This window comes from Simochromis diagramma, unplaced genomic scaffold (genome assembly GCF_900408965.1).
Source record: "Simochromis diagramma unplaced genomic scaffold, fSimDia1.1 OVJJ01000393.1, whole genome shotgun sequence".
NCBI classification, from domain to species: Eukaryota; Metazoa; Chordata; class Actinopteri; order Cichliformes; family Cichlidae; genus Simochromis; species Simochromis diagramma.
Genome location: NW_024386730.1, coordinates 162983 through 187347, shown reverse-complemented (window position 1 = coordinate 187347; position 24365 = coordinate 162983). Strand labels below are relative to the sequence as shown.

Here is a 24365-nt window from a genome sequence, read left to right as displayed (position 1 = left end):
AATGATTTATTTTTGTACCAGAAAGTAGACTTTTTCTTCATCCAGATGTTTGTTTGTTTTTCCAGTGGGAAGAATGTTTCATTACTCATCTAAGTGACTTGTTTATTCTCAGATCAGTCATTAAAATCTGCATGTTAATGATCATGAAGCGGACAATTATTAGTCAGTGCCAGTTACAGTCATCATATAAATGTACAGCTTGTAAGGTTGTGGGGGTGTACTCTGGGGAGAGTAACTGAGTGTGAAAGGTTAGTGATGTGGTTCCAACTTTATTTTCCTGACTTTCAAGAGGAAACGACAGGCAGGTAAAAATTGTGAGCTGTTTTGATTCCAAAGATTAGATTGCAGAGAGTTGTGCAAAGATTACCAGCTTCTGGGGAAATGAATTGCAGGTGAGCAAAGTGGTGGCTTGATGACAGAAACTATAGAGAAAATTATCATTGGTAAGTAGAAAGCATAAACATGAAGCAATGAGGCCTGGTTACCACCATGAGGTAGCTGACGAACTGGTCTTAAATACAGCCTTGCTGACTGTTGATGGATATTAGGTTAGTAGGGCAAGGTGAGGAAGCAGGGTTCCGTCCAGAAGGCGGACAAAGTTGAACATAGAAAGCCAGTGGAGAAACACCAGACACTCACACAGATCCTTACAGTTTCATGGTCAACTCGAAAAACAGGACCTTATTCTCTGCCTTGGACCACATGACAATGTCTGGCTTGAGAGTAATTATCAAGACCTCTCTCTGGAAGGCCTGTTGTTTCCTGAGGTCTACCAACATCTGCCACTCTTTGAATGGTGTGAAAAGACTCATCTGTTTCAGAGGAGGTTGACTCGTGCTGCAAGGCTTCAAAAATCCTGCTTGCGTATGATTGGCTGCTTCTGGCATGCAGTTTGGTATTACCTTACAGCTCTCCAGGATCTCAGTTAGATTTGTCAGCATTTGATCATGGCACCACCTGAAACAGGTCTGGAGTGTGGTGTCCTCCACATGTCTGCCTAGGTGATGTACCTTTTAATAGTAGAGATGGCACGATACCACTTTTTTATGTCCGATACCGATATCATAAATTTGGATATCTGCCGATACCGATATGAATCCGATATAGTGTTTTTTAATCAACAAAACTGTTTTTTTTTTATATCTTGCTGCATTTTGCAAGTCTGCAAGTTCATACTCAAGTTTAAACAACAACTACACTAAAGCTATTCTGTTATACCTGTATACAAAAAAAAAATATCTTAGTTCAGCAATACTGATCAATCTAATCAAGTTAAACCTACACCATCCTCCCTATTCTGGTATTTTAAAGAGTACTTAGCGTAAATATTAAGCAACCTAACTAATAGGGTTCCAACTCCCAGCAACAACAAAAATAAATAAATAAAAAATAGGGAACCACCCCTCACACTCCACCTCATGATGCTTAATCAACATAATCAACCTTAATTTGATGCAGTGTGAAAAAAAATGCACAGAAATCAATTATTTTTCAAGAAATATTAAATAGATTCAACATCTTTCTTCAACAAAATTGCAGACTGCACAGATGGTACCTTCCCAAAGTAAAAAGTACTATAGCTTACTAGGGTATATTAGACTTAATAGTCACTATATACAGTAATTGACTTCTCTTCATTTTACATCAAATTAAAACTTTGGGTGTCAGATAATTATTTATTAAAAGCTCGACATTTTAAATGAGAATAAGAAAGAAAAGTATGTCTTTGTGCCCCCTTTTCCCTGTTAATGCCCTATCGGCCCCCCTGGCTAAACTTTGCTAGATCCGCCCCTGCACAGTTACCAGCGTCAGCTACGTAGAAAAAGATCCTCGAGTAGAAAGTAATATTAAATAAATTCTAACAACAGCTGATCAAGCTTAAACGTGCTGCTGTTGTTCAGCCGCTGGTTTCCTCTTTCTGGTGCAAAGTGGGCCAAAAGCAAACAAGAGAGACGGAGTCACGACAGAAAAGCCGATCAGCTGATCATTAAGCAGTTTCATGATTGAAGTAGCAGCAAGAAGAGGCAGTCGCTCCATATATCGCTTGTTAAGCTTAACGCAGGAATGCTTTACAAACATTCAGAGATGGACTTACACACTTGCTTTACTTCTCTCGGGGATAACTTTGTCGGAGATGAAATGCAGGGTTGCTAGCGAAGCTCCAAATGCTATCCAGACCACCGACAGGTCCCGCATGCCACAGCCGCTCTATCACGTGATGCATACTGCTCCGAGTGCTAACGTTCTGAGGTGAGTTACGGCGTGTTGCAAGTTTTGTGAGGTGCTTTCGTGATATTTAATGGATCAGATTACATTTTTTATTTTTCTCCGATATCCGATCCAGTAATTTAGGTCAGTATTGGACCGATACCGATACGTAATATCGGATCGGTCCATCTCTAGTTAATAGTATCATCCCATCTTGTCCAGGCTCCTGGGTTGCCCTGAGATATAACCTTAACATGGAAGCAGTCCAGGTCCCGTCTGTGTCATGGTCCTGAGTCTGAGGACTCAGTGTTTTGTGTTTCCTTATGCTTTTGTTAATTCCGAGTGTGTTTTCTGTTGTGATTTTGCCATTTGTTAGGTTTTTGTTCTTCGCCTGCCTGATCCCACTTCTCTGTGTTCCCTCTGTCTGTCCATGGTGTTATTGTGTCTGCTCAGGAGTCTGCTTGTCAAGTTCAGTGTCCTGTCTGGTTCTCTGTATCTGTTAGTTTCCTGTTTTATTCTGAAGGTTCATGTCTGATGTGAGTGTGTTCAGTTTACATTTCCCCTGTCCCGTCAGCTCTGATTTCTCCCAGCTGTGTTGCCCTCCTGTCTCTCATCCCCTGATTACTGGTGTGTGTATTTAAGCCCTGTGTGTTCTCCTGCCTGTTGCCGGTTCGTCTGTATTACTCCATGTAAGTCCGCGCTTTTCTGCATTCATCTGTGGCTCTCTGCGGTTTTTTTGTATCCGCCGTCAGTCTGCGTCTCTCTGCCTTTCACCCCGTGTCCTGTGGATTTCTAGTTGATCTTTAGTTTTCCCAGTTTAGGTTTCCGTTAGTTTGTCTCATTATTCGTTTTCTATTCCTGCCACTGACACCTTGTAAATAAACTCCACTAATCTTTTCATACACTGCTTGCTCTTGGGTCCTTTTTTCCAACTCCACACGGCTCGCCTCGGCAGCCGTGACAGTCTGGTTATCCCATCCACCACCATAGCCTACTGCTTTCTCGTGGTGGTTTTAGACCAGAATGTTGGTCCTAAGCCCAGGGCAGTGGTTGTGACTGGTTTAAATGGCCCTAACAAGTCTTCATGCCGTAGATCGGAAATGGCATTACCTAACTCTTCCTGTGGCTTCCATTTATGACCTGTACAAATGGGAACTTTGGCACTCCCAATGAGCGGGTCTCCTGAATTCTTCAGTTCCAGCACCAGATGGGCCTTTTCCTGCCAGTACCCTAAAGTGATGGATTTAAGAAGGAGCTGCAACAGCTTGGGGGCAATCGTGGCTCAAGAGTTGGGAGTTCGCCTTGTAATCAGAAGGTTGCCGGTTTGACCCCAGCTTGGACAGTCTCGGTCGTTGTGTCCTTGGGCAAGACACTTCTCCTACTGGTGGTGGTCAGAGGGTCCGGTGGCACCAGTGTCCGGCAGCCTCGCCTCTGTCAGTGCGCCCCAGGGCAGCTGTGGCTACAATGTAGCTTGCCATCACAAGTGTGTGAAAAGTCAGCGTGCACACTGTGTCTAAGGAGGATGTGCGGAAGTGCTTCAGGAAGGTGAATGCGCGCAAAGCTACTGGTCCGGACGGGATTCCCGGCCGCGTCCTCAAGTCATGCGCGGCTCAGCTGGCTGGAGTGTTCACACACATCTTCAACCTTTCCCTCTCTCTGTCTGTAGTCCCAGCCTGCTTCAAAATGGCCACCATCGTCCCTGTACCCAAATCCTCCACCATCTCCTCATTGAACGACTGGCGACCTGTAGCGCTGACCCCCATCGTGAGCAAATGCTTCGAGAAGCTGGTCAGGGACTTCATCTGCTCTGCACTACCCGACTCACTGGACCCTCTACAGTTCGCATACCGCCACAACAGGTCCACTGATGATGCCCTAGCCCTGACACTACACACTGCCCTGTCACACCTGGAGAAGAGAGACACGTATATGAGGATGCTGTTTGTAGATTACAGCTCAGCATTCAATACCATCGTTCCCTCGAAGCTGGACAGGAAACTGCAGGATCTAAGACTGAGCAGCTCCCTCTGCAGCTGGATCCTTAGCTTCCTGTCTGACAGACGCCAGGTGGTCAGACTGGGCAGCATCACCTCATCCCCCATCACACTGAACACTGGTGCTCCACAGGGGTGTGTACTGAGCCCTCTCCTGTACTCACTCTACACCTACGACTGCACAGCCACTAACAACTCCAACATCATTGTGAAGTTTGCGGACGACACTACAGTGGTGGGTCTTATCACCAACGGTGATGAGACGGCTTACAGGGAGGAGGTCAGCGCCCTGACCCACTGGTGTCAAGACAACCATCTCACCCTCAACGTCGCAAAGACAAAGGAGTTGATAGTGGACTTCCGGAGGTGCAGAGAAGTACACACCCCCATCACCATCAACGGCGCTGCTGTGGAGAGAGTGAGCAGCTTCCGGTTCCTTGGAGTACATCTGGCTGAGGATCTCACGTGGTCAGTACACATAAACAAAACAGTGAAGAAGGCGCAGCAGCGCCTCTTCTTTCTCAGGAGACTGAAAAGATTCGGTATGAGCCCCCACATCCTCAGGACCTTCTATCACTGTGCCATTGAGAGCATCCTCACTGGATGCATCACCACCTGGTATGGCAACAGCACCGCCTACAACTGCAAAGCTCTCCAGCAAGTAGTGCGGTGCTCTGAACGGATAATTGGAGGTGAGCTTCCCTCCAAGACATCTACAGGAAGCGCTGCCTGAGGAAAGCGGGGAGGATCATCAAGGACTCCAGTCACCCCAGCCATAAACTATTCAGACTGCTTCCATCAGGAAGGAGGTTCTGCAGCATCCGGTCCCGTACCAGCAGACTGAGAGACAGCTTCTTCCACCAGGCCATCAGACTGCTGAACACGTCATAGACACCTCAGCTTCACTACTGGAACTTCAACACTATGCACTCCATACTGTACAGTAATGCCACTGTTTTGCACGTCTCAACTCTGTATATTTTTATATATTTTATTTTATTATTATTATTATTATTTTTTACTATTTAATTTGTAAAAATGTGTATACACACACACACACACACACACACACACACACACACACGTAGGATAATATTTAGTATACACATCCAGAAATGCATACACTATTATATATTGTACATATATTTATTAGTTTCAGATTAGCCATTCTTGTATTTTGCTCGTTTGTGTTGTTGTGTTTGCACATCTCTGTTGCTTGTGGGGCTCGCACACAAGAATTTCACTCGCATGTGCTGTGCCAGTGTGCCTGCACATGTGATGTGACAATAAAAGTGATTTGATTTGATTTGAAAGGTGTGTGAATGGGTGGATGACTGGATGTGTAAAGCTCTTTGGGCTAGCCCCCTGGCAAGTTGCTGTTTGGCTAGTCAGCCTGGGGAGACCAAAAGATACACAACAACAGGAACATCAAAACAGCTAAGGGGACGATACACAGACATAACAAAAAATCATACAGATAGAACAGAATACGACACATAAACAAGGGAGCTTGGACGAAACTTTAAACAAAACCTAACTAAGACATACTAATAATACACTTGAACTTAACATTACAAGGAATCAAAAAATACAAAATGCAGACCCAGCCCCCTGACATTCACAAAAACCCGAGGCGACTGAAATGCAGCAACAAACAAGAAACCTCGCCTACCACAGACCAAACTCTTTCACTTGAGCGAAATTATTGTTGCCACCTCATGCACCACCTCATGCACCACCTTATGCATGCACTTTCTTTTGAAGACAAGAGACCACTGAGTTGTCTAGTGGCACTGGTTTTAGAGATATGCATAATTCAATTCATTTTTATTTATATACACAATATATATAGTGTGTTGTTAGTTGCCTCAAGTACAACAGTACAATAAAAACAGAGACTATCCCAACAGCCATATGACCCCTTATGAGCAAGCAGTTTGGTAACAGTGGAAAAGAAAAACTCCCTTTTGACATGAAGAAAGCTCCAGCAGAATCAGATTCAGGGAGGGGCAGCCTGATTGGTTGGGGTGATGTGGGGAAGATTAAAAAAAACATGGTGTGGAAGAGAGTAAGAGATAAATAGTAAATGATGATTAAATAAAGAGGTGAATCAACATGAAAGAAGGAGAAACACAGCCTAAGTCTGTTACAGTAACTAGGGAAGAATTCAGACTCACCTGAACCAACCATAATCATGGGTTTTATCAAAAGGGGAAGTTTTAAGTGTATTCTTAAAAGTAGCGAGGGTGTTTGTCTCCCAGATCTAAACTGGGAGCTGTGCATGAATGTATATGAATTTATGAATAAAGAAGTACTGAATTATATTTATATTTTCTCTTAATTGTATTCTTTATAACTTTCCACAAAGAAAAGAAGTCAGTCCCACACCAATGCCCCACAAATGAACCAATAGAGGAAGGTCCACTACATGGAAAGGAAATAGTTCTCACCTCTGTGTTTGAACCAATAGAAAGCTGGTGCTCAGAGGAAGAGGGCGGGCTTTACTTGGTGTCAGTGACAGAAATGAAAAAAAGCTCAAATGAGTGAGAAGGACGATGAAGGAAACATCTGTGCTGTGTCTGCTCTGTAAGTAGAATCTCTGTGTTTGTTTGAATTCTTGTACTTTGACTGTCTGCTCTCCTGATAACTGATGATGGAGGAGAAGACATGAAAAACAAATCAGGCTGAATTCAAGTTCAAACACCACGAGGACCAACTGCAGGTCTGACTGACTCTTTATCTTTGATAACACAGCTGCACAGTGGACACATGACTTTACTGTGGTATTTAAATGTAGTGGAGAGTTCGTATATAATCACACTGTAATTCTTGTTCATAATTATAATAGTCACTTTAATAGCTGTTTTTTATATAACAAGCATGATGAGTTCAAACTATGGATACATTTATGTCACTAACAAATATAAAATAAAAGCTTGAATGCTATTAAATGATAATAAAAAGAAAAGGTTACTAAATCATATCTAACAGTACAGGTGTCAAAGAGATGTAGTGGTTAGCATCCGTGGAGGGTTCCTCTCACAGTTCAAAGACATGTTTGGTTAACTGGTGATTGTAAACTGACTGTAGGTGTGAATGTTAGTCTTTTGTTGTCCAAACTGTACTTGAAAGATGTTGCTGACATCTAATCGAAAATGAGCAGATATATAAGACGTGTTTGTGTGTTTGTCAGCTGTTTGTGTGGAGTTGTTCTTTATGTTCACCTCAAATCAACCTGAGTGTCATTTCTCTTTAGTTCTGATCTCACTGCTGAGCTGCACAACAAACCAAGGTCAGTAACCTTCTTCTGTCACAGTTTAAACCTGAGAAATGCTCACTGATATGACCTGATTGGGGTCATCTTTCAAAATGTAAAGTCTAACAGATCATCAGTTCTTCATTGTAACCCTCACAGCTCGTCTGACTGTGAGTCCCAGCAGCTCTCAGTTCTTTGAAGGAGACTTTGTGTCTCTGAGCTGTGAGGAGGACGACAGCTCTGCTGGATGGACTCTGAGGAGACACACAAGCAAAGGACAGAGGACTCAGTGTGGAAGAGATTGGGGAACAACAGTTGGTTCAGCGAATTGTTCATGTAACATCACCGATACCTACAAATCAGACAGTGGAGTTTACTGGTGTGAGTCCAGAGAGGGTCCCATCAGTAACATGGTTAACCTGACAGTCACTGGTAAGCTGAGTGTGTGGAGTTAGTGTTGATGAAGCTGTGTGTAAATGGATGAAATGCTGTAGTTTGTCTCTGTGTTGAGGTGGATCAGTGATCCTGCAGAGTCCTGTCCTCCCTGTGATGGAGGGAGATGACGTCACTCTGCTCTGTAAAACAAAGACCACTCCCTCCAACCTCCCAGCTGCTTTCTATAAAGATGGCTCCCTCATCAGGAAGCAGCCTACAGGTCACATGACCATCCAGCATGTTTCCAGGTCTGATGAAGGCCTCTACAAGTGTGACATCAGCGGTCATGGAGAGTCTCCATCCAGCTGGATCACTGTCACAGGTGACACACTCACCTGTCTGTGTTTCTGCAGCTTTCAACATTCACAATGTGACGACAACTTAATGACTGTGTTTGCTTTATTTTAGGGGAACACGCGACCACACCGCCACCTGGATCCAACTCTCCTCCTGGTTTCACCTTCATCACTCTTCCTCCATCGCCTTCTCCTCCTGTTCTCTCTGTGTTGGCATCCGTTGGATCAGTGTGTGTTGTGGTTCTACTGGTGTTACTGGTTTTGCTGGTGAGAAGATATGTTCACAGGAAACCTGAAGGTGAGACTCAGACCTGTCAGAATAATCTACACATTAATTATGATTTACATCATGTGTGTGTGTAATTGCAAGGAGATTTTCTGTGGGTGAATCACAGGTACCTGGTAACGTCCAAACAACATTGTAGAATTTCAGTCACCAAATCTAGAGCAGACTTCTTGGACAGTGTGATAGCACAATGAACTAAAGAGAAATCCAAAGTTATTGTGAGATAATAAAATTTAAATGCTTTAAAAATCGCCACAGCACAGAGTCTGTCTAGAGGTCCAGTTCAGCTACAGCTGCCTGTGTCACCATCAGTGTTAATACAATTTAACATGGTGGAATATTTACTGTAGATCTGTCCCATGGTTACAGTGTCTTTGTGTTCCTTTTTCACATTTCTTAGGTCAGCGGTCACCAACCCCCGGGCCTCGGACCGGTATCGGTCCGTGAGTCGTTTGGTACCGGGTCGCGAGAGTTGAGGCTCAGGTGTGAAATGTATGGTTTTCAGGGTTTTTATCGGTTTTCAGCGTTATTTTGTTATCATTTTTATTGTTAACTCTGTTTTCCTGGGTCTTTTCACGTGTGTTATGAATAAATCATCTTTTTTCGGGTACCGGTACTAGTTGTATTTTGTTGTATTTATCCGCGACACATTAAAGGCCGGTCCATGAAAATATTGTCGGACATAAACCGGTCCGTGGCGCAAAAAAGGTTGAGGACCGCTGTCTTAGGTAATAGTTTCTTATTTAATAGTTCACCATGTTTGCATTGGCTAGTACACACGTACAGTAGTTAAGCTCTACTAAATATTGATGGAACAGCTAAAAATGCACTCCTGAAGAGCCTTGGGGCCAGGGACCACTTCACAAGTCCACCACTAGAATGACCTGTAGCGCTGGTGCCCATCTAAAAATGAGAGTCTCTAAGTGGCGTGGGAAAAACTAGAAAACAATAAGCATGTAGACATCGAAATCAGGAGTCTGTCTTTAAAGTTTAACTGTGTGCTTACTGAGTCTACACTATGCTTGAGTGTGTGTTTGTGGTCTGTGGTTAATTTTACAGCTCTGCAGTCGTATAGTTTCCTGTTTGTCTTTTTAAAAAGTCACCTGTAGGTGTTGCTTCACAGAGCTCTTAGTATTAAAACAATATAAGAGAAACTGTAATTACTAATAACTTTTCTAGCTGACATTTAATCACTGAACTAAAATATTAAAGTTTATCTTTAAACTTTGCATTAAATTCATTATATGGCTCCTTTAGAAACGTTTATAATTACTTGTATTCCATTAGTTGGGGCGACCGTGGCTCAGGAGGTTGGGAAGCGCATCTGTAACTGGAAGGTTGCCGGTTCGATCCCCGTACTTTCTGTCCTGGTCGTTGTGTCCTTGGGCAAGACACTTTACCCTAGCGCCTACTGGTGATGGCCAGAGGGGCCGATGGCGCGATATGGCAGCCTCGCTTCTGTCAGTCTGCCCCAGGGCAGCTGTGGCTACAACTGTAGCTGCCTCCACCAGAGAGTGAATGAATAGTGGCATTGAAAAGCGCTATATAAATCCATTATTATTAGTCCCCTTCTGAATCTATATTTCATGTTTGTTATTTTCTAGCTTTGTGACTTTCTGAAATGTTGACTAAATGCAGTCCCCTGATGGTAATCAATCATGTTTTCAGTGTAAACTTTATTCATCTAGACACGAAATGTAAATTAAAATTAAAATCAATGATCCACATGCTTTTGGTTTGAAGAGTTCTACAGTAGCAGAAGTGTACGACCAGTTGCAATTACGACTTCTGTGTGTGCTTTCAATTGTGTGGTTTCAATTGCAGTGGATTCAACGGTGAGAACAGAAGATGTCAGTTATGAAGAAATCATCATCGTCAAAGAAACTGAAAAAAAGTCAAAGACGAGAGGTACAGCTGCTCTTTCTCGCCATCACGGTTCTTCACAGCTTTAACGCAGGGTTTAGTTCAGGCTACACGCTAACATTAGAATGCTAACACGCTGTGATAGGCTCAAAAATAATCTTTTAAAGAAAAACATGGCTGAGTGTTTGATCGTTTCTATCAGAGGCAGCGGAAGTGTATTACTTGAAATTAAAGGACACAGCGATATTGAGAAATCACATGTTTAGTGTGATTCATAACTTTGCAATTTAAAATCTCAAGTTATAATCTATCAGTTTGTCCACTTTAATAATGGAGGTCAAATATTTAAAACCTCAGTTAAAAACAATCCTGTTGAGTCAGGAAGTGTATAGATTTAAACACAATAAAACAGCCAATCAACATCCGGCAATTCATACTCTCAGGTAAACTCTATAATTTAGCTAAGACCTCTCTCACAGCCTGAAACGTGAGGAATATTGATATATCCGTGACCTACAACGCACACTTCATTTGAATGGATACTTTTGATTTTCCATTGCCAGATGCCAGTGAGGAGTTTCTATTTGTAAACAGCTCATTTAGTAGTTGTGTCTATTTTGCCTTGTGCATACATTTATCAGGCAATTCTTTATGTTTTTCTAACTCTGGTGAAAAGATTATAAAAATGTACTCAAAGGTAAAGAAGTGAATTAATACAATATAGGCCAAATGTATTGAAAGACCAAACCCATATCTGAGCAGTCGCTACAGTCTTACATGCCTCTCTGCAGCTTTCACGCCCATAGTGCACACCGAAACCCCACCTCCACAAACACTGTCCCACACCACCTGAAATTAAGGAATAAAAAAGAGACACAAAATATTTCTGTTTTGTTTGGCTCAAATATGACACATTAGGAGTCATCTTTAGGGCCACACATACACCTTAAATAGGTCAGCCCCCTGATGTGTTGTGACTTTTGGCAGTGTGATAACTGAGCTACAAATCTAGAGGTAGCCCAGATAAGGCTCAGATGGGTGTTCTGTCTGGAGTTGATACACAAACAACTTTCAGGGTGAATAAATATGATATGTTTAAAGAGAAAGACTAAAGACACCAAGCGCCCTTTTATACAAAGCATTAATCTGGCTTCAAGTTGTTCATGTAAAACCACAGCTGCTACTTCCCGTTCCTGTTTAGTTCTAGTCTGAAGCTGATGAAACCCTTCACCACAGAAAGTTCTGGTTTGGCCGTTGACAGTGTTCATGTTGTGAAAATGAGTTGTGCGCTTATGTGAGGTGTGTCAGGCGACACTGACAGAAACTGGCTGCTCTGTGGTCACTGCTTTCACACAGACGAGGTCTCTGTACTCACATATTTTTCATCAGAGGCTTTAAGAAGTGAAAATAGAAAACAGTGAGAACCTGCCGCTAATTATAAATGTTGTAACTTCCGTATTAACAAAACCCTCTGAAGGGCAAAGGCTATACTAACACTTTAATGTTTTCTGATTTTTTATAACAATATGCTGACATCAGCCTGTTTTTGTAACCACACATTGATTTTCGACCTTTGCATACTAGAGTTGTATAGTTTTTTTTCTTTACCCATATGATTGGAACAGAATTGGTTGAAACCTTTGGCTTCTATTATCTATAAAAACTAAAAGAACTTGCAGTTGTTGTATTTAAAGAATAAACAATGTGTTGTGCAGCTCTATTAAGGTCCTTTCAAATGATTTATTATTTAATATTTTTTCTTGAAATGTATTTTCAAAGTCAAGACACTAATAATGAAGGTTAAGGTCACATACTTAGCCAACTCACAGCCTCATGTTCTCCAAGGCCTGGCATCGTTTTAAAGTTTGAAGAAATCTTCTCCTTTGTGTGAGAAAGAACAGGACGAGCACTGTCAGAACTACAAACGGACCTCCAGCAGGCAACTGGTTTGAATATCTCTGACCAAACAATCAGAAACACACTTTATAAGGGTGAGCCTTGGGCCTGACCTCCTCCAGTTCAGCAATACTGGTTTGGAGGTGTGTCAGTGATGGTCTGGGAAGGCATATCCATGGGAACACACAGATGTTTACAGGCTAGGCAACAGCACTCTGATTGCCATTATGTATTGGTATTTGGTTGCATTTGTGGGTTTTAGGCCATTGTTATTGTAAATCCTTTCAAGGTGACTCAGGTTGGATGGTGATTATCTGGGGAAAACCATATTTAAATGCCCTATAACATAGAGTTGACCTTTAGCCGCCACAGTGTTGTCTTTGCAGCGTGCTTAGGGTCATTCTCGTGTTGGAATATTTTCTCTTACTGCACTGTTAGCCAGCAACCAGTTTATCTCAGACTTTAACTAAAATTAATTTGAAACTAAATAAAAAGATAATAAAACCAACTACTAACTATCAATCCTCCTATCCTAGAGGCAGGGTACACCCTGGACAGGTCGCCAGTCTGTCTGATTTAGAGCTTTCAATTAATCTATCCCCAACAAGTGCATGTCTTTAAACTTCCACACAGGAAGACCACAGTCAGACGGTGGAATTGAACTTAGAATCTTCCTGCTGTGAGGTAACAGTGCTAAACATCCTGCCACCAACCCTCAAATGCAGTGTGTATTATGGCAATTTAACAAACATAACTTGTTTAAATAAATCTGCTCCTGTTGCTGCTTTATTGGGGGCATGGGTGCTTTCTTTTACACAAAACTGTAGCGTTTCACGCAGCAGATCACGACATTTTTATTGATTATCTTAAAAATGGATGGGAAATGGAAAACACTGTGTATCCTTTGTATCATTTCATCAACTACAGCTTACAGTAACTGTGATGTTACAGTTTAACTTTAGGTTTTTGTGTTCATTTTGCAAGGTGTGAAATGTGGTTAAGAGTTGGGCATGCTCAAAGACTGCAGAGTTGGTTTCAAGTCTGAGACAAACATTTCTGTGTGTCATTCAGCCTTAGCTTTACCTTAAAAAAGCTCCGTGATTTGCATCTCAGCTGGTTCCCAGTAAAGTCTGAACTGGGACTGTGTCTGATGCAGAGAGGTGGAGATTGAAGGTCTTGATTGAACTACAAAGCTTGCAATCATGTTTCCTGTTGTTTGAACTGTGTGTGTTTGTGTTCAGACTTTAAACCAGAGGCAGACGTCGTCTACTCTTCACTGAAGTAGTCCACCAGTCCAACCACTGACATCCAGCTGCTGGTCTCTAACTGGTCCCCCCAGCACCTCAGACCGGAGGACATCAACAGATTTTTATGTTTTATGTCTTTTGTCTCTATTTAAATATGTATTTTACAGTAAAATCAACAATAAGAAAATAAGTATGTTTATATATTTGCGGTCATCACCATTTCCACTTATATTTATTTTATCTTTTTTGTCTTTTTGTATAAACAAAGTTCTCGATTGTTTTCCTCGTGTGGTTCTGTGGGTTTCACCAAAGTGTCAGATGGAACATTTGAGTTGTTCCTGTCTGATTGTGGTTACCTGCTACACTCCTCTCTTCAGTACGGTGGCTGGGAAGTGCAAATCGCAACAAATTAAAAAACCGCAACAAATTAAAAACCCGCAACAAATTACTAGACCCGCAACAAATAAAAAAGCCCCACAACAAATTACAAAAAACCCGCAACAAATTACAAAAACACACAACAAATTACAAAAAACCCGCAACAAATTACAAAAACCCACAACAAATTACAAAAACCTGCAACAAATAAAAAAGCCCCACAACAAATTACAAAAACCCGCAACAAATTACAAAAACCCACAACAAATTACAAAAACCCGCAACAAATTAAAAATCCTTGATGGAAAGGGATTGTCTGAAATACCGGAAGTGACACAACGATTAGGCTTACTCCATATTTGTAGCTCAGAAAAGTGATTTGGGATGTAAACAAACGTCGAGAAACGCACTCCTCACAGCGCTTCCTCATTACCCTGACGGTGCTCGCTGCACTACATAGAGAACCGGAAAATGTTTTGCCTATTTTGTGGCGTTAGCTTCTGCCTCTTCACCCCTTTTTGTGCTTCCTGTGGACGGTCTCTGGAGCTTTTGCGGGACACAGACCAGGCCGAAGGATCAGACAAGCTACAGTACTGCATTAAATATTTCAATGAAGGTCACTCATATAGTGTTATCATGGACATGATGTTAACTTTGCATGGTGTAAAGATGAGTTTAAGGAGTCTTAAAAGTAAACTCAATAATGCTGGAATCTACCGAAGAAAACATTTTCACTCCAGAACAACGATCATTAACGCAATCAGAGCGGAGCTTCAAGGACCTGGGCGATTGTTTGGGTATCGAACAATGTGGCAGGTACTTAAACAAACGCATCATCTTAAAGTGAAGAGGGATGATGTGATGAAAATACTCCGGGAGCTTAATCCTCATGGATGCCAGATGAGAACACGCAGAAGATTCATTAGGAGAACCTATCATTCGCTGGGACCCAACTACATGTGGCATGCTGATGGTTATGACAAGCTCAAACCATTCGGTTTGGCCATTTCAGGGTGCATTGATGGATTTTCACGCAAGGTTTTGTGGCTAGAATGTGGACCAACCAATAATAATCCAGTGGTCATAGCTTACTATTACTTGTCATGTGTTGGGAGCCTTAGTGTTGTACCGATGAGACTGAGAACTGACTGTGGGACAGAAAACGGCATTATGGCTGCAGTTCTGTGCGCACTACGTCACCATCATGATGACCACTTCAGCGGAGAGTTCAGTCACATGTTTTTTTTCATCAACGAATAACCAGCGAATTGAGTCCTGGTGGTCCATATATCGAAAAGGAAGGTAAATATAACATTTAAGTTTCCCTGATATTTAAAGCTATAACAAATTTGAATGTTGTGCAAAAGTTGATTTGTAGTCAGTCTGCCCCAGGGCAGCTGTGGCTACAACTGTAGCTGCCTCCACCAGTGTGTGAATGTGAGAGTGAATGAATACCACTTTAACACTCTTTAACACTTTGTTTGCTGCTTAAAACACCGGAAAGTTTGGAGTCACTGTGTCTGACCTTGTTCTCAAAAAATTATTTAAGTGTTTTAGTACGGTTGAGTATTGGAACTCAATGATGCCTCTATGGAGACTAACTTTATGTATAGTAAATTAAAAAAAAAACATCTAAATTTTTGTTACTCAGAAAAAACAAAACTGAAGAAATATCATTGCGAGGCATTTAAAGCCCAACATCTCCCTCTAGTGGCCATATATAAGCCATGTGTGAGGATGGTGTGAATGTAAAATGTGAATCATAGTGTTCCAGTCAGTCATCAGTGTGTCTCTGCACAGCTGTAATTAAAATGTGTTCAGAGGGCCTCAGTGTCTGAATGGTTCCAGTTCAGCTCCATAACAGCAGCGTCCCTGGTTTGATTCCTGTGTTTCAGCTCATATCTGCCTCTCTCACTGAGGGGGACGTCCACTACATGGAAAATAAATAGTTCTCACCTCTGTGTTTGAACCAATAGAAAGCTGGTGCTCAGAGGAAGAGGGCGGGCTTTACTTGGTGTCAGAGACAGAAATGAAAAAAAGCTCAAATGAGTGAGAAGGACGATGAAGGAAACATCTGTGCTGTGTCTGCTCTGTAAGTAGAATCTCTGTGTTTGTCAGCTGTTTGTGTGGAGTTGTTCTTTATGTTCACCTCAAATCAACCTGAGTGTCATTTCTCTTTAGTTCTGATCTCACTGCTGAGCTGCACAACAAACCAAGGTCAGTAACCTTCTTCTGTCAGTTTAAACCTGAGAAACGCTCACTGATATGACCTGATTGGGTTCATGTTTCACAATTTAAAGTCTTACAGATTTCAACTCTCACAGCTCGTCTGACTGTGAGTCCCAGCAGCTCTCAGATCTTTGAAGGAGACTTTGTGTCTCTGAGCTGTGAGGAGGACGACAGCTCTGAGGAGAAACACAAGTACAAGACTCATTGTGGAAGTACATGGGGAAAACCAGCTGGTTCTTCCTTTAACACCTCTTTGATGCTTCATGACAGTGGAGTTTACTGGTGTGAGTCCAGAGAGGGTCCCATCAGTAACATGGTTAACCTGACAGTCACTGGTAAGCTGAGTGTGTGGAGTTAGTGTTGATGAAGCTGTGTGTAAATGGATGAAATGCTGTAGTTTGTCTCTGTGTTGAGGTGGATCAGTGATCAGCGGCAAATCTAGAGAAATTCTCTTAGAGGGGCATGGAAGCAATTTCTTTACACAGGTTTTATATAAAGCATATTACAAAATGAATAAATAAAATGCAGTAAGTATACATGTTTCATATAAATACAGTCTATAACTTTATTTTCTTCAGCCCACATTATTTCAACTTTTGGGTTACATAAAACATGTTTATTTTGATTTCATGTACTGTATAGTCTATATAAGAAATAAGTATGTAGGAAAGATACACAACATGAAGTGGTTCATATACAAACACGTTTTTTTTTTTGCCTACTTTACATTTTACCTTTGTATTTCACCTTCACATTTTTTTGCCGTGCTTGGTATCTTTTCAGCTCAACCTCACATGTCTGAATTAACAGTTATTTTTTGTAGTAACATAACTGATCTAAAAATCACATAATATTAAAACCAAGTGGGGAAAAAACAAGCATTTTTACTGAAAAAAACCACAGACATGCTCAGTGAATGATTTCCATAATGTGAAATGCAAATAGAAATTTTATATTTAAAAAAAACTATGCACAAATTTTGTAAACAATAAAGTTATATACAACTATGATCCTAAAACTGCATCTGGAGTTTTTTGTATTTTGTTAAAAATACAAAAACTAAAATGAAAGAACAATCACGTGTCCCAATAAGAAGGCACACAAATTGTTTGTGCCAGTGCAAAAAATAAAAAATAGCTTGTCTGCAGCAACACAGAGGAGAACACCACAGTGATAGACCCTGCAGGCCTGACAGCAGGAGGTGTATCACTCCTCCCGTTTTCCACCTGGAGACAGTGTTACACTGCAGTCTGCCTTTGGTGTACTCCCTGCCGCTGCAGTCAAAATCTGAGTGCAATCCAACAATGACAGTTTACTGTCATTTAAAGACAGACACAAAGATCAGGGATAATCAAGAATGATCATTGTGTATAACAGTGGTGCTGTTATACACAATGCAGTTCAATCGGGAGCAATGACAGTGATCTGCACTTCTTCTCATTTCTGTGTCAGACACTGCTGGATGAAGCTCTCTTCTCCACTCAGTAGCATGCCCCAGTCACAGACTGCTCTGTTTAATCACTTAGTTTCCACCTGCAGAGAGGAAAAAACAGTCGGGAGATAAATGTGTTTTCTCAACAGTTGTTAGTCAGATTCAGCATATCTAGTATAACAGTGGGGATTTCAATCCCATTCAGAGCAACAGCAGAGCAACTGTGCAGCACTGCTCCTCTTAGTTCTAGTCCTTTTCAGCTCTAGTGTTAATGTTTTGAAGTGGACACACTGTCCTGTATTTGAGTCCAACCACTCTCGGTGGGATTGACACACTGAGCTTACATTTTGCACATTCCTAGACAGTTAGCATCAGCCCCATTTGCTCTATAGATTTCACTCAAGGTACAGTAGTAATAAGATCATTAGACCTGCGATATTTGTATTTGTTTAGAGTAGTTAGTCTGCATATTAACTGTAACAATTACAGTACTGCTGAAAGCAGAATGGAGCGATTCCAACCCTCTGCTGACCTCAGAGTCTCCAGTCTAAAATCTGGGCTGTTCACAAGATCACACAGCTGCTTCATTCCTGAATCCATCAGGTTGTTGTCACAGAGATCCAGTATCCTCAAATGAGAGGGGCCGGACCTCAAAGCAGAGTCCAGAGAAGCACAACTCACAGCTGACAACCTGCACTCCCTCAATCTGAAAAACAAATAAAACATGCAAATTAAATCTCACCACCTGAAAACATTCAGCACTTCACAATATGTTAACATATGAAGAAGGTTCAGAATGTAGACGTTTAGAAAGAGTGAAGCACCAAATGGCTAAAGATAAAAGGTAAACATGATCTAAGGGGGGGGGGGGAGCGCATCTGTAACCGGAAGGTCACCGGTTCGATTTCTGGGCTCTCTGTCCTGGTCGTTGTGTCCTTGGGCACTTTACCCTACCGCCTACTGGTGTTGGCCAGAGGGGCCGATGGCGCGATATGGCAGCCTCGCTTCTGTCAGTCTGCCCCAGGGCAGCTGTGGCTACAACCTTAGCTTGCCTCCACCAGTGTGTGAATGCGAGAGAGAATGAATAGTGGCATTGTAAAGCGCTTTGGGTGCCTTGAAAAGCGCTATATAAATCCAATCAATTTTTTTAATTAAACAACAATCATCTGCTTATATAGATATTAAAGAGTAAATTACTAAAAACTGTTAAAGTTAGTCAAAAGGTTTCAATTATGAAAATTGTTCAGTGAATGGACTAATTCACTGAAGAAGAAAACTGCATTTACCATGTAGATCCTCAATTTGGCTCATTTTAATATCAGCCTTATCTCTGCAGATTAGCATCAGTATGTCACATTCATCCGAGCACAACTAATACATAGTGACTGACCTCAGAGTCTCCAGTTTACAGCGTGAGCTCTGCAGGAAACCACACAACTCCATCACTCCTGAATCCTGCATGTTGTTCCCACTTAGGTCTAGATGCTTCAGATGAGAGGGGTTGGACTTCAGTCCTAAGCCCAAAGACACACAGTTGATCTTGGACAAGCTGCACCAACTCAGCCTGAAAAGGAGAATGAATTTTGCTTGACAAAAAATTGTTTTTAGTTCTTATGTGGGTCTTTGTGCACAAAGTTCAGGTGTTAAAGCTAAACCTCCCAAACATACTTTCAAAAGCACATTATTTCATACAAATTAATTTGAGCATTCACAGTAAACAGAACGTGCTGTATCTAGAAGCACTGATCAGGTTGAAACTAAAGTTAACCTCAAACACAGCTGTTTGCAACATATAGAAAAGTTGAATAATATACTGCATTAACCTCAGAGTCTTCAGTCTACAGTCTGGGTTCTCCAGGAAACCACACAGCTGCATCACTCCTGAATCCTGTAGCTTGTGATTGTAACTAAGGTCCAGCTCTATCAGATGTGATGGATGGGACTTCAGAGTAGAAATCAGGGAAGCACAGCTGATTTCTGATAACCTACAGAAAACTAACCTTAAAAAGAAAGAAAAAAAAAAGAAATTCAGTCTTCACTTAAAGGAAATGTGTATTACACTAGAAACAGTGTCCAGTGTAATAGTGTTTACAATCTTGTCCTTTGATGATTAAATCACTGTAGAAAACAAACAATTTAAAAGTGTTTGTAAAGCATAGCAGTCACCTTTGTTAATTGTACACTGTGGTCAAAAGTTTACATGCACTTTATTACAATTACACTTAAACACCACCCTAATTTACGAATAAATTCTTTACAAATCCTACCATGTGGATTCATGGATTTTTTTTTCACATTCTGTCTCTCACAGTTGAAGTGTACCTCTGGTGCAAATTACTGACCTCTGTCATCATTTTAAGTGGGGGAACTTGCACAATCGGTGGCTGACTAAATACTTTTTTGCCCCACTGTAATTCCTCCTCACTGTAACACTTCCATGCTATTTTTCCTGGCTGCTCGAGACTATCTGCTGAGGGAGCGACACTACCTTTGGCTGTCACGGATCAGATCAATTTTTGGATCGGCAAAAAAAGAAAAGAAAAAAAAGAAAAATTTTTAACATTTACTTATTTACATATTTTTTCCCTATTTAAAAACATTCAACTCAAGACTCATTCCACGCAATTACATGAAAACAAATTAAGGAGTGTTTATGTCATTCGCTGAAATAACCCAAAAATATGGTTTGATAAGAGAAAATAATTTTTGGAAATATTTACAAATAAGGGATTGTATTACCAAAGGAAAATTACTCTAAGCTCAAATATGGTGGTGGAGTTTTTAAGAATTGTCCAGTACAGCACATAGAGCAGCTGTTTTCTACAAACTGTTTAAGAATCCAAAAAAAGAGATGTGTGAAAACTTGAGGATTATATGGCAGAGAGATTTGAGTTGTGCAACTTCTAAAGAAGACTGGTGTAGAATTTTGTCATTCTCTGATAAATATATAAAAGAGGCCAGGGGTAAATTTACTCAGTACAAATTAATACACAGATGGTACTTCACTCCGTCCAAACTAGAATGGGAATCAGTCCAGTAAGATATGCTGGAAATGTAGTTCAGATCCAGGGACATTTATGCATGCTATTTGGGAATGTGGGAAAGTTTATCCCTTTTGGCAAAAGTATTGGACAAAATAGGAAGGTGGATTGGTTTGATAATACCCTTGTCACCAAGACTGTGCTATTAGGGGATCGGTCGGTGTTACCTGGGGTTTCAAAATATGACTTTGTGGGGGTGATTGCAGCGGCCCGAGTTATTCTTAGTGTATGGAAGGAACCATCTCCTCCAGAACATAATAGGTGGAAAGAAAAAAATGCTGAAAATGGTGTCGTATGAAAAATTCTTGGCTAGGATTAATGATAATAGGGAGGGTTTTGACAAATCATGGGGACGTGATTTTGGCTGGGATGGTTGGAATTTATTTGGTCAGGGGAATTATCTTTAGTTACATTTTATGCTTGCCATTGACCTGGAGGTCCACCCATTTGTACTTGGGCAACAGAAGATGCCGGGAACAGCTCAGCCATAACTTTAAACTTTTCCTGCTCATACATGCCTGGGTACAATCTTGTCACTGAAGTGGACGCGTAACGGGATATCATAGCGTGGCTCAAGCACATTCATCACAGTTTAAACCCCTTGTTTTGCACAAGGGAATACGGCGTCCGGTCTGCAGCAGAACACCCCAATAGCTTTTGTAATAGCTTTAGCCCGGTCAGATTGGCGAGCAAAGGGCTGCTTAAATGCCGCAAACTCCTCTGCTCCTCTACTTGGACCGCTAGCGCTTGCCATAACTATCGCTTGACAGACTGACCATGTGCACCATACACATACTTTTTTTCCCTTCTTTTTCGAATCTTCGGATCACGTGCGTGCCGAACTGTGGAGTGGGATTGGTTCAGATTACGGATCAACCGTGATCCGTTGCACCACTGACCAATATTCTGAACAATGGAAAAGTCCAAGAAACTTGGAACTGTAGATTTACACAAGTTGGGATGGTCTTTTGGAGACATTTTTAAACAACAGCCCATTCCAAGACCATCGGTTCAAACAATAATATGCAAGTTATTTGGATGTCTCACTACTTTGCAAAGGTATGGAAGAAGGCCTAAACTGTTACCCTCAGACAACGGTAGGAAATTGGTTAGAATATTCAGAAATAATAATCCAGGAACCACCAAGGCTCAAGCCTTTCCATTAACTGGAAACAACTGGAACACCCATGTCAATGTCCACAATTAAGCCAATTTTATTTTGGTATGGACTGAGAGGGTACTGAAAAAGGAAGAAGCCCCTGGTCCAAAATTGACAGTTTCAACATTGACTGAAATTTGCATAGGACTACATGGAAAAACCAAATGGTCAGACAAGACAAAGATTGAACTATAGAGCTAAGAAGAGAAGATGATCCCAACACATTCAACTAGATTTTTGTTGGAATGGATAACGCGGGCTAACATTACGCTTCTGGAATGGCCTTTCTAAAGCTCCAGCCTTAACCCTATTGAAGACTATTGCACTAGGATTTAAAACTAGGTCCATGCCAGCAGATGCACTGTAATATTTCTGCCATGCAGAGTGGTCAAATATCCATTCAGAATTATACCATATACGTGTTTTCAGCTACCAAAGCATCTGGTCAAAATGTACCTTGATAATGGATATTTAACCAAATATTAGTGGGGTGTGTACCTATTTAAGCCTATAAAGTAGATACACTCTTGAACCTGTGTGGATTTGAGAAAATCCAAATCTCAAACTGCTACACTGAGTACTCAAGATGTACGCTGTATCATTCCACCCAAGTAAAAGAACAGTTCAAATAAATAATTAAAAGCCCAACTATGACTTGAGTCTTTTTTAGTTTATGCATACTTTCGACAACAACTGTATGTGGTGTCATTATTCATAAGCATGAATGTGGGTATGTTTCATCTACTCTATTTTAAAAGAGCAAAAATTATTTCCCCAACATTATAGCATGATCAGTAAGGTATAGTTAATTAATAACAAAGCTACAAGCTTGCATACTTATATTTTAAAAGGTAAGATGGTAACTGATACTTAATCACAGTTAAGATTAAAATCCAGTCTCAAAATACATTTCAATGGACAAAAGTAATTTATAAGAGCAAGTTCTATGGAGTCAATGACCTCACCTCAGAGTCTTCAGTCTACAGTTTGGACTGTCCAGACCAGTTGATAGTAACGTCACTCCTGAATCATTCAGATGGTTGTTGCTCAGGTCCAGTACTGTCAAATGTGAGGGTTCGGACTTGAGAGCTGAAGCCACAACTTCAAAATGAGGGTCTAAGAGTCCACAGTTATGAAGTCTGTGAATACATATTATTGTAGTTTAATTAAATTTATTACAGTGGGCTTTCTAATACCCGATTTGAGATGTTGGGCTAATATCTTAATACAACAAATGTAAAAATGCAACAAGATTAACTGTCATCTGCTGCCATTTATGAAAAAAAAAAGTAATGAAAAAACTAATTAATAATGAATCTTTTTTTAAATTGAATTATCTCACATGTTTGATGCTTAGAAGATGACCTGAAGGTAATTGGGTGCTAGTTGGGCTTAATGAACAACTCAGATTCTGGAACCAGTCTACCGGAGAAGGGCTGGGCTCTGTTCCACTCTGAAGTTGCCCTGATTATAGGACAACTGGCTTATAATCAGTTAGCTACTTGGCTAACTGATGCAGTGAATGAAAGGGAGAACACCAATTAGTGTGTCTTGACGCATGCTTAATCATCCGAATGAACAAAATCATTTTCAGTAGGAGAACCATTTCATCCCTCAGCCAAGGGACTTCTTCAGACGTTTCTCCCACTGACAATGTTACATCCAAATGAATGAAATCAACTTTTTGAGATGATTCACTGGATTATTCAACGGATTAGTGTGGCCCAGATAGAAAAACAAGAGGCGCAGAGCTGTATTTATACACTCTGGGGGTGGTAATCTGCTACACTGTTATCTAAACAGTTCACTCTTGGAGAAACAAGAAACTTATATGATGGCTTTCATTTATAGAAACATAGATACGTGCATAACCATCCACTTTCAGTAACTGGAGCATATGTAATCACTATGTATAATAACTGCACACTCACTTCTTTTGACAAAGATGGTGATCTAACTTACATAGCCTTTCTGCAGTTCCTTACTGCTGGGAACAGCCTCAGTCTTCCCTCCTCTGATGTGTTATACTTCCTCAAGTCTAACTCATCCAGAACCTGCTCTGACATCTGCAGCATGTAGGCCAGAGCGGAGCAGTGGATCTCAGATAGCTCCTTCTCTGATCTGTTATCTGACTTGAGGAACATTTGAATGTCCTGATGGACTGAGAGGTCATTAATTTCCATCAGACAGTGGAAAATGTTGATGCTTCTGTCAGGAGAGATTTCCTCACTACTCATTTTCTTCAGGTTGTCGATGATACTCTGGATGGATTTTGAACTGTTGTCCGTCTGACCCAGCAGGCCTCCTAAGAGTCTGTGATTGGAGTCCAGACAGAGGCCATGAAGGAAGCGAACAAACAGGTCCAGGTGGCCATTTTTACTTTGGAGGGATTTCTCCATAACTCTGCCTAGGAAAACTTTCAGTGAAGTCTTATCTTCACTGCTGTCATCGTCCCTTTCTTTTTCGAAGTAATCATCATTTGTTAATTTATCTTCATCATCGCTATCATCATAAACATCTCCATAATCATCTATATTATAATCATCATGACGATCGTCGTCATCATCATCATCATCATCATAATCATCATGACGATCGTAATCATCATCTCTATCATCATCATAATCATCGTCATCATAATCATC

General features: G+C 41.0%; 1 protein-coding gene across 1 annotated transcript; it reads right to left on the bottom strand.

Moving 5' to 3' along the window:
- Positions 1–16718: 16718 nt before the first annotated feature.
- On the bottom strand, positions 16719–24356 carry LOC120731700 (ribonuclease inhibitor-like). The gene is made up of 6 exons (XM_040029266.1): positions 23683–24356; positions 22686–22859; positions 19344–19520; positions 18911–19084; positions 18053–18226; positions 16719–17621 (listed from the first exon to the last, which is right to left on the bottom strand). Exons 1-6 carry the CDS (start codon positions 24117–24119, stop codon positions 17603–17605), a joined length of 1155 nt encoding a protein of 384 aa, XP_039885200.1. The 5' UTR covers positions 24120–24356; the 3' UTR covers positions 16719–17602.
- Between the last annotated feature and the right edge of the window lie 9 nt (positions 24357–24365).

What these genes read in the sequence shown, in the direction of transcription:
- LOC120731700 (XM_040029266.1), bottom strand. Translation starts at nt 24,119, where the DNA reads ATGGAGAAATCCCTCCAAAGTAAAAATGGCCACCTGGACCTGTTTGTT. An exon ending in AGGAACTGCAGAAAGGCTAT is followed by an intron (nt 22,860 to 23,682) that starts GTAAGTTAGATC and finishes ATGTATTCACAG; the next exon opens with ACTTCATAACTGTGGACTCT. An exon ending in TGTAGACTGAAGACTCTGAG is followed by an intron (nt 19,085 to 19,343) that starts GTTAATGCAGTA and finishes TCTCCTTTTCAG; the next exon opens with GCTGAGTTGGTGCAGCTTGT.